We start from the raw sequence: 11,444 nt of genomic DNA, 5'->3' as shown, positions 1-11,444 counted from the left end.
AGAATGCAAAGAGGAACTAAAGAGCCTCTTGATGAAAGTGAGAGAGGAAAGTGAAAAAGCGGGCTTCAAACTCAACATTCAGAAAACAAAGATCATGGCATCTGGTCCCATCACTTCCATCACCTCATGGCAAATAGATGGGAAACAACGGAAACAGTGAGAGACTTTATTTTCTTGGACTCCAAAATCACTGCAGACGGTGACTGCAGCCATGAAATTAAAAGACACTTGCTCCTTGGAAGAAAAGCTATGACCAACCTAGACAGCATATTAAAAAGCAGAGACATTACTTTGCCAACAAAGGTCTGTATAGTCAAAGCTATGCTTTTTCCAGTAGTCATGTATGGATGTGAGAGTTGGACCATAAAGAAGGCTGAGCACCAAAGAATTGATGCTTTTGAACTGTGGTATTGAAGACTCTTGAGAGTCCCTTGGACTGCAAGGAGATCAAACCAGTCAATCTTAAAGGAAATCAGTCCTGAATATTCATTGGAAGGACTGATGTTGAAGCTGAAGCTCAGATATTGACCACCTGATGTGAAGAGCTGACTCATTAGAAAAGACCCTGAGGCTGGGAAAGACTGAAGGCAGGAAGAGAAGGGAATGACAGAGGATGAGATGGTTGGATGGCATCACCGACTCAATGGACATGAATTTGAGCAGGTTCCAGGAGATGGTGAAAGACAGGGGACCCTGGCACGCTGCAGTCCATGGGGTCGCAAACAGTCAGACACGACTGAACAACAACAATAAATAACAGTGCTCTGCTTTGATTTGACTAGTTCTTTCCTGCTACTTGCTCAGGGATGCTGAGCTTTGTTGATCTGGTCTATTCATAGATGCTCATCATCTCCTACTTGGCCAATGGCCACCACGTCTGGAGTGCTGATCTCTGATCTCATCCCCTTTCTATGCACCTGCTATGATGTCACCTAGTTATCATTCTACAGTAGCAATCTGAACATGTCCTTCCCATGCAGAACACCTGCAAGAAGAATCTAAAGTCCTCAGCATAGTAAGCCAGGTCCTTCATTAGTCATTCATTCTTTCAACAAATATTTACTGAGTGCTGACCATACACTAGGCTGCATGCTAGCTGGCTAAGAGTGGAGGTATGGTGATAAACCAGAGGGACCTGGTCTGTACCTCATAGAATTTATATTCTAGTGGAGGAAACAAAGAGATAAACAACCATGTAAGCAATTCAATTATGGATTATGTAAACATGAACTCATTTTGAAAGAAATAACCAAGGTGCTGCAGTTGAGTACCGGGAGCAGGAATGGGTGTTAGAGAAGGCCTTTATGAAGATGTGATGTTTACACTGCATAAAGTAGGAGACAGCAAGAGCCACAGAAGAGTTCTGGGCAAAGGAAACATCAAGTGCCAAGGTCCAGAAGTGGGAAACACCTGGGACGGCAGGACTGCTAGAGGTAGTGAAGCTGCTGGAGTGTTGAGCTCTGCCTCCTTCTCCAGGCTTATTTTCCACCTGCAGTCCCCCTAAATCACAGACACAAATACATAAACACCTGTTCTTTATCACACTATGCCTTCTCACTTTTCACCTGCTCCTCTCTCTCTGGACAATCCTGACTCCTCCCTGAGATTGGGCTTCTAAGTAATTCCTTTGTGGTAACTTTTGGGTTGCTCTGTTACCCTCCTCCAGGCAGCTAGACAGCTCCTTCCTCTTCTATGCCCCAGAGAAGTCTATGTACTTCTCCTTGTTTGTGCAGCTAACGTTTACTGAGTGCTTCCTGTGTACCAAAAACTGTTCTAAGCATTCTACCTGTAGAAACTAACCTTGCAAGGCAGGTTCATTCAACCCTCAAAAACCCTGTAAGGGGGACCTCCCTGGTTGCCCAATGGTTAGGGATCCACCTTGCAATACAGGGGATCTGAGTTCGATTCCTGGTCAGGGAACTAAGATCCCATATGCTGCTGAGCAACTAAGCTCTGGCGCCACACAGAAAGTTCCTGCATGACGCAATGATGCCAAATAAATAATTTAAAAAAAACTTGTAAGCTAGGTATTATTACTATCTCTGCCCTATATACATGAAGACACTGAGGCCCAGAGAAGTTGAATAACTCACTGACAGTCACAGTGAGTAAATGGTAGAGTCAAGATTTCAACCCAATCCAGTCTGTGCTTTAACCACTAAGCCATTTTTGCCTTTCAAGATTGACAACAGTAGCTAGCATTGATCAAGCACCCCTCCATAAACTGGGCTTTCTTCTCAACCCTTTACATGAGTTAACTCATTGAATCTTCCAACAACTCATTAAGATAAATACTCTCAGGATCACAATGATGCCCTTTATTCGCACTAAAACCACGACCCCACTGGGTGGGGGCCCGTGTCCTACCCAAGTCAGCAACCCCAAAGCCTTCCATACCCAGAAGCTGCTGGACATGCCTGCTGAATGAGCAAAGAAACCAACAAACCTAGTCTTTCTCTTGGCTCAACATTAAACTTCAAAGGACTGCCCTAGTGATCCCGTAGTTAAGAATCTGCCTTCTAATGTAGGGGACACGGGTTCGATCCCTGGTCGTGGAACTAAAATCCCACACACTGCAGGACAATTAAGTCCATGAGCCACTACAAAGATCTGGAGTGCTGTAACTAGGACCTGATGCAGCCAAAAACAAATAAATATTTTTTACAAAAACAAATAAACAGAAAAAACCCAAATAAACATAAAATAAAAATTTTAAATTATTTTAGCATTTTTGTTTGTAACAGTGAAAACTAGGAATATCTTGATGTTAAACTGTGATATCTTCACATAGGAGAATACTACACAGCAGCTAAAGCAATTGAACTAGCTTTATCAACAAAGCTAAGCCACAAAAAACAATATTAAAAAAGGGAAGTTGTAGAATGATAGCTAGAGTATGACATCATTTACATAAAGTTTAAAAACAGGTGTTTTAGTCTGTTCAGGCTACTATAACAGAACATCACAGGCTGAGCAGCTTATAAACAACAGAAACATATTATTTTTTTCACAGTTCTGTAAGCTGGGAAGTCAACATTAAGGTGCTGGCAGATACAGTGTCTGGTGAGGGGCCACTTCCTATGTCCTCACATGGGGCAAGGGGGCTCTCTGGGACCTTTCATAAGGACACTAGGCCCATTTTTAAGAGCTCTGCTCTCGTGGCCTAATCACCCCCAAAGGCCTCACCTCCAAATATCACACTAGGATTAGGTTTCAACACATGAATTCTGGGGGGTCACATTCAATCTATAGTAACATTTAGTATTTATGGAAACATTAATGTATGTTATTAGTTTTAAAAAGTTCCTGGAGTTGATAAAAAACAAACAAAAAATTAACACAGATCCATACAGGTCCAGCCAACTGAGTTTTGACAAAGGTACAAAAGTAATTCAATGGAAGAAAGATAGTGTTTCCATGGTGAAACTGGAGAATTTGACATCCAAAAGTGAAAGAATGAACCTCAACTTAAGCCTCAAAATGAGTCATAGATTTACATGTAGGGAAAACACAAAGTCTTTGGGATCTAGGGCTGAGTGAAGAACTCTTAGACATGACACCAAAAGCACAATCCATTAAAGAACCAACAAATTGGACTTGGTCAAAAATTTTAAATTTTGCTCTATAAAAGATGCTGTGAAGAGGAGAAAACAGGGAACTGGGGAACTGCAGGTCTTAGAAGGTTTACAGAGCGGATGTAACAAAGCAGAAAGATAGGTAGATGGGCAAGAGGTTGGGCTCTGAGAGTTGAGTACTGGGGTTTCAGGAAGCAGAGTGCGATCGTTTTAGGTGATGTCGAGGTTTGTTGCTTAGGTGAAATGGAGGTGAATGTGGAAGAGATCAGGTAAGCATAAGATAGAGTGTTAAGACATCTCAAAATAACAAACTTTTGTACTTCTAAACACACCACCAAGAAAGTGAAAAGACAACTTATAGAATGGAAGAAAATACCTGTATTTTCTAAGAATTTGTATGTAGAATATATAGCGAACTCTCAAAACTCAACAGTAAAAAAGGTAAACAATCCAATTACAAAATGAGCAAAAGAGACTAACAGGTATTTCAGCAAAAACAAAATCCACATGGCAAAGAAGCACATGAAAATACATGCAACATCATTAATCATTAGGGAAACGAAAATTCAACATCTAAACACTGCACAAGAATTACATAGCTAAAACTTAAAAAAAAGTGACAATACCAAATGTTGTGAGGGTGCAAAGAAACTGCATCTCCCAGACACGGGGGGTGGGACAGTAAATAATACAACCCCTCTGGAAATGGCAGTTTCTTAAAGACCTAACCATACACATACCTGATAACCCAGAAATTACACTACTGGGCATTCATCCCAGGGAAAGAAAAACATCTGCTTACATGAAAATATACATGAATGATCAGAGAACCTTGTGTTTTGAGACAAAATGCCCAAAGAGGAGTTACTTGTGTCAGGCCCCAGGGAAACAATCTAAGACTTCATTCCTAACCCAACTGCAGTTACAAGCTTCCCCAGGAAACTGACCTTTAACCAGACAACCTGGAATGTCCTGGTCAGCACTAGGATCCATCCCTGTGATTAGTGGATACCTCTGCCCTTCCCCTTAGGCAAGGAAGGCAGCCTCGCCTAAAAAGAAGGTATTCTTTGCTAATTCTTTCCTTTTTTCTGCTTCCTCTCTGCCTTTAAAAGTCTTCTTTTCTGCAGCTCAACAGAGCTCTATTGCTAGATGGGATGTTTCCTGATTTACAAATTGTTGAATACATTCATGTGATCCTTATATTTATTCAGTTGAGTTTTTGTTACTTAACATTTGTAATAGCCAAAAACTGGAAACATCCCGCAAGTCCATCTGTAGGTGAATGAATAAACCAACTGTGGGACACATATACCACAGAAAGTTATTCAGCAGCAAAAACGGATGAACTCTTCATATATTCAACAATTCAGATGAAATTTACATGAAAAATGTCAAAAGGTTACATACTGTACGATTCCATTTATGCCACATTCTTAAAATGACAAAATTATAAAAGATGCAGAATGGATTGATGACTCCCTGGGCTTGTGGGGAAGGGGTAAGAGCAGCTGTGACTGACCATAAGAGGTTATCCTTGTAGTGATGAAAATAGCTCTGCACCTTGACTGTGGTGGGGTGACATGAATCTACTACCCACGTGATAAAACTGCATACAACTGCACACATACTAAAGTGCATGTAAAACTGCTAAAGTCTGAATAAGGTCTGTGTGTTGCACCAATGTTAATTTCCTGGTTTTGACATTGTACTACAACTGTGTAAGCTGCTGTCATTGGGGGAAAATGGGTGAAGGGTACATTGAGACGTCTCTATATTTTTGTGAGTTCTTATGAATCTGTAATTATTTTTATATAAAAAATCATTAAGGAAATGCAAATCAAAGCCACAGTGAGGTGTCATCTTAGACCAATGGGGACAATCATTTTTTTTAAATAACAAATGTTTGTGAGGATGTGGAACAATCAAAGTTGTACACTGGGGAGGCATGTAAAATGGTGGAGTTTCTGTGAAAAACAGTTCAAAAAAATTAAAAATAGAATTACCTTAAGATCCAGCAATGTCACTTGTAAGTGCATATTCAAAAGAACTGAAAGCAAGATCTTAAAGAGATATTTGCACAACCATGTTCACTGTAGCAGCTCATTATTCACAAAAGCCAAGAGGTGAAAGCAATCCACATATGCATAGATAGATACACGGATAGACAAAATGTGCTGCATACATACAAAGGAATACTATTCAGCCTAAAAAAAGGAAATTTTGTCACACTCACAAATACTGTATGATTCCACTTACATAACTTACCTAAGATAGTCAAAATCATACAAAGTAGAATGATGGTTAGGGGAAGGAGAAATGGGGAGTTGTTATTTAATGGGTATAGAGTTTCAGATTGGCAAGAGGAAAAATTCTAGATATGTTATACAATAATGTGAACACAGTTAACACTACTAAACTGTACATTTATAAGTGTATAATTGGTCTGTGGGCTGAAACCACTGAAGCCCAAGTGCCTAGAGCCTTTGCTCCACAACAAGAGACGCCACCAAAAGGAGAAGCCTACACAATCCAACTAGAGAGCAGGCCCTGCTCGCCACAACCAAAGTCCACGCATCTACAAAGACCTAGCACAGCCGAAGATAAATAATATTTTTTTTAAATGTTTTTTAAAAAGTGCATAGCTCGTAAGATAGTAAATTTTATACCCTATGTTTTTTTCACTAAAATATTTTTAAAAGATTAAGCAAAACAGCTTTTGCTATTTTGTTAAGATTAACAAAGTTGGGTGGTGGTTATATGGTGTTTGTTATATTATCTCCAACTTTCATATATGTATATAATCTTTCACAGTGAAAATCTTTTTGAATAGCTGTTCTTTTAAAATTTTTTATTTATTTGGCTGCTCTGGGTCTCAGCTGCATCACTCCAGATCTTCAGTCTTTATTGAGGTACTGGAATCTACTTCATGACCAGGAATCAAACCCTGGCCCCCTGCATGGGGAGCCTGGAGTCTTAGCCACTGCACCACCAGAGAAATACCTTGAATAGCTATTTTTAAATGGACAAATTTAAAAAGTTTTGAGGACCACTTTTAAGACAATTTAGAATTTTGCTCTGTGTTCATTTGGGCACTCAACATCAAAGTTTCTAACTTGCTGGTAAGAAATCAGAATTAGTCTTATAATTCTGTTGCAATACACTGCCAAACAAGGAAATGACAAACCACAGAATAACTCTGTATTTTAAATGTCAGCTGATAATGTCAAGAAAACAATTGTGAATTTGTAATTGGAAACAGTTTTCTCACAGATTTTTATTAAAAGACATCTAGCTAAGTAAAAAATCACTTTGAATCTTAGAATCAAATTCTTTCAAAGGAACTGCCTAGGCAAAACCATTTGCACATGGTTATTAAATAAATAGTCTTTTTGCTTTGTGTTTTAAGTGTCTAAGGCTGTCAACAGTTTTTTCCCCCAAGTTGAACAAAAGGGAAACTACAGTTCACTAAACAAACATTTATTAAGCTCAAGGCCAAGTACTGTGCTAGATTTTCAAATTTGTGATTTCAGGGATTTTTGTCAGTCTATTCTTTAATGTGTTTACAGACTACCTTTTACAATCACCAGAAATGACGCTATTATTAAAAGTTTCATTAAAAAACACACCATAAAAAAAACTCATCTTGTCTATTAAACATGGCACGCATACGCCTGTTTTCTGAAAACATTTTTCTGTGCTGAGGTTACCAAATGCCCTTTGTTCAAACATTAAACCAGGAAGCTGTATGACTAACTTCTGGCAACTGCTAGAATTTCAGGCCCTGTACCCATATCAAACCATGAGATCTCCATTCTAGATCATTCCACCAATTCACAGGGATGACTTAAGAGGAGCTGTCAGTTAGTGAAACAAGCTCAGACTACTGACTGTCAGACTAACAAAAACGAAAATCCATACTTTTTACCATGAACGTTTTATCAACTACATCATCGACCAAATTATTTTCAAGAAACTGTTTATTTCTATCTCCTACCATTCATGTAAATAGATTTTAGCAAGTCATAATAAATTTATTACCGTCTGGGCGTTAACTCAAATGCTTGTCACATTGTACCTCCTCTTACTGTTAAGCGTTGAAGGATTGTCATTTAGACTCACGACCTTTTCTAAGTGATAACTAGCCACTCTGTAGTAAGGTGCACATCTCCAGACCACCTCCTAACTTCGCGAGGTTGCTGCTACGCAACAACCACTCCCATGTTTATTTACACCCCCACCAGCATGATTCAGCCGCCAGGCTGCGTGGCTGCGGACCCAAACACGTCTGTCTTAGTCACGTTCCCCCGGTTATCTCGTTGCTGACCAGCGGCCACACCCGCGGCGGGGTCCTAGCTGGTTAAACCACCCGTAATGTCGCTGGCACAACCAACCTATTGATGGGACACTAAAAACGCTAGTGTCGCGAATTCTTTCGTGTGTGAATTCTGTCTCTCCATGTGGGCTGTCGGCTCCCCGATCCACATCATTTTTCACTCGGGGTTTGGACAAACAGCAGTGAGGGAAAGGGATGTGCGGAGGCATTTTTAAGCATGGCCACCTGGTACCTGGAGCGGGGATTGGGGGGAGAGGGGGCTGTGCAGTGGAGCAGTGTGGGGACTCCGCAATGAGGAAGGGGGAGAAGGCCTCCACCGCGGGGGGTGACGGTTCGTGGCGAGGAATGGGGAGTGGGGGGAGGCCTCCGCGTGGGAGACGCTGCGGGGAGGAGTGCCCCGCGTGGAGGGAGGGAGGTCGGGAGGAACCTCCTCGTCAGGGGAACGCCTCCGCGGTGGAGGAGGGGTCCTCCTCGGTCGGTGGGGCGGAGGGGTTTGGGGGATACTCGGACCCAGCACGGAGTCCCAAGTCTAGATTTCGTCTCCTCAAAGCACGACCAAAGCACCCTAACTGTACAACGTGACTAAAGTTCCGCAACTGTGTTCCAGACAACAAAAATAAAACCGGCCGACGTAAAAAATAAAACCGGCCGACGTGAGAGGGGCTTGTGCCTCACAGCAGACACCAGAAAAACTGCGGGCTCCGCCGCCTACCTCCTGGGCATCTCCAGACCACCACTTTCTCGGGAAAATCACCGCAGAACCCGCTATATTTTGACCCAAAACCCAACAACACATTTCAGAAGTCCGGGCCTAAGAGGCGGGAGGAAAAGACCCCTCCTCCACCCCCAGCCGGAAGTATGCTTCTCTAGTGAAGGCGCGCCTGTGCCGCGCACGCGCTCTCAGTTACTAAGCAACGTCGTCGCCGAATCACCCCAGCGGGAGCCCAGCAACAGCCGAGCCGCTGCCTTCCCCACCAATCAGAGCCGGGCTCGCCTCACACCCCCTCACCAATCAGCGCCGGCGCTGCAAGGAAGTTTCCAGAGCTTTCGAGGAAGAGCCCCTTGACTCGAATTCATCCGCCCGATAATTTTCCTACCTTTTCCTAAAGGAGGAGAAGGATCATCTGGAGGAGAGGGAGCTGATTTGTTAGGATCCTTTTTTTCGGTTCTGAGGAATTTAGAGCTCAGTCGAAGGACATAACTGCGTCGCGAGAGGTGGGGCCGGGAGAACTACTTTCAGCGGCGCAGGGACACTAGGCCTACGTAAGAGTGATAAGTGACGCAACAGACGTTGTATAAATATCGGCCCCGCCGAGCCGGAGCACTTAGACGCGGCTGGCATTGTTGGGTTCCTGCGTCGTCTTGGAGGTGACTCGGCGTGATTGAATTTGCGGCATCTTCGCATTCACTCACAGGTACTGGCCCGCAGCCATGAGCGTCGGGAGGAGCGGAGAAGGGGGCTTCCGTGAGGGCGAGCCGCAGAGGCCTTGGGAGTCCGCGAGACGAGGCGGGTGGGGGTGGGTGTGGGGGAAGGGAAGCGAGGTGACGCGGCCCCGGCCTTTCCGGAAGAGCAGGCCTTGTTTACGTGTCGGGAGCGGGGGCGGTTGGCGCGCGCGCCCGCCGGCACAGGTCAACGGACACTTAACCGATGGAGATTCCATCGCGTCTGCTTCAGGGGAGAAAGGTGGAAGAGAGGTAGTCGGCGGGGGCTTCTGGAAACGGTTTTAATTCGAATTCTGCCGTGGAGGAGGTGTAGGTCCCCAGTTGCGTTTAAAAAAGTTTTTTATCTAAATGCTGACATGATGACTAGGTTTGGGGGGAATTGGGCGGGATCTTAACGAAGTACCTGAACAGTTCTGGATGATAATCTCGGAAAGTACTTTCGAGTCTCCGGCCTGTTAGGGAGACATCTTGACTAAGGAATATTGCCTCCAGTGATGGATACATTGTCTAGTAAAAGAATAGGGGAGATTTGTGAGAGATCTTGACGTAAATAAGGCGTTTTAGAATATAATCTGTTAGTTTTAAATAACCAATGAACTATGAAAGCAGTAAAAGATACTGAAAATGATACAGTAACCTTTTCCTTTTTAACCTTATAGGTCAAAATGCAGATCTTCGTGAAAACCCTGACCGGCAAGACCATCACCCTGGAGGTGGAGCCCAGTGACACCATCGAGAACGTGAAGGCCAAGATCCAGGATAAGGAAGGCATTCCCCCTGACCAGCAGAGGCTCATCTTTGCAGGCAAGCAGCTGGAAGATGGCCGCACTCTTTCTGATTACAACATCCAGAAAGAGTCGACCCTGCACCTGGTCCTCCGTCTGAGGGGTGGTATGCAGATTTTCGTGAAGACCCTGACCGGCAAGACCATCACCCTGGAAGTGGAGCCCAGTGACACCATCGAGAATGTGAAGGCCAAGATCCAGGATAAGGAGGGCATTCCCCCCGACCAGCAGAGGCTCATCTTTGCCGGCAAGCAGCTGGAAGATGGCCGCACTCTTTCTGATTACAACATCCAGAAAGAGTCGACCCTGCACCTGGTCCTCCGTCTGAGGGGTGGTATGCAGATCTTCGTGAAGACCCTGACCGGCAAGACCATCACCCTGGAGGTGGAGCCCAGTGACACCATCGAGAACGTGAAGGCCAAGATCCAGGATAAGGAAGGCATTCCCCCTGACCAGCAGAGGCTCATCTTTGCCGGCAAGCAGCTGGAAGATGGCCGCACTCTTTCTGATTACAACATCCAGAAAGAGTCGACCCTGCACCTGGTCCTCCGTCTGAGGGGTGGTATGCAGATCTTCGTGAAGACCCTGACCGGCAAGACCATCACCCTGGAGGTGGAGCCCAGTGACACCATCGAGAACGTGAAGGCCAAGATCCAGGATAAGGAAGGCATTCCCCCTGACCAGCAGAGGCTCATCTTTGCCGGCAAGCAGCTGGAAGATGGCCGCACTCTTTCTGATTACAACATCCAGAAAGAGTCGACCCTGCACCTGGTCCTTCGTCTGAGGGGTGGCTGTTAATTCTTCAGTCTTCTATTCATAATGTTCAATGATGACATCCTTCTGCACTCTAGCCATTTACCCCAATTTAAGTTTAGAAATTACCAGTTTCAGTAATAGCTGAACCTGTTCAAAATGTTAATAAAAGTTTTGTTGCATGCATTTTTGGTGTCTGTTGTGAAATTACATGGTAATGGTGGGTACTCAACAGGTTAAAATGGTATTCAAAGAAGGCATTTGAGGTTTGTGCGACCAAATTTTAAGTCATTGGCAAACAACCCGTGTGCAAAGTATAGAACTTTGTTCAAGGTCATTAATAGGATTCTAGTATAATTAAAACTATTTCAAATTGTAAGAGTATGGAGGCATATTGAGGGAAAGCACTTTCCTGCCTCCTCAAATAGTGGGTAACAAGACTTATTACAGAGAAATGAAGTTTTGAGGCTGTTCAATTGTGTTCTGAAATCTTGTAATTATTGGTTGGCTATTGTCCTTTTTTCCTCTGGTGCTTTACACTTACAGGTGTTTAGC

At 43.6% G+C, this 11,444-nt stretch overlaps 1 protein-coding gene across 1 annotated transcript; it reads left to right on the top strand.

Annotated features, from left to right (window-relative positions):
- Window positions 1-9,167: 9,167 nt before the first annotated feature.
- UBB (ubiquitin B) lies at window positions 9,168-11,075 on the top strand. The gene is made up of 2 exons (XM_005887255.3): window positions 9,168-9,323; window positions 10,011-11,075. The coding sequence occupies exon 2, from the start codon at window positions 10,017-10,019 to the stop codon at window positions 10,932-10,934; it is 918 nt and encodes a 305-aa protein (XP_005887317.2). The 5' UTR covers window positions 9,168-9,323; window positions 10,011-10,016; the 3' UTR covers window positions 10,935-11,075.
- Window positions 11,076-11,444: the final 369 nt, after the last annotated feature.

The sequence above is a fragment of the Bos mutus genome, chromosome 19, assembly GCF_027580195.1.
Source record: "Bos mutus isolate GX-2022 chromosome 19, NWIPB_WYAK_1.1, whole genome shotgun sequence".
NCBI lineage: Eukaryota > Metazoa > Chordata > Mammalia > Artiodactyla > Bovidae > Bos > Bos mutus.
This window is presented reverse-complemented; position numbering and strand designations above follow the sequence as displayed.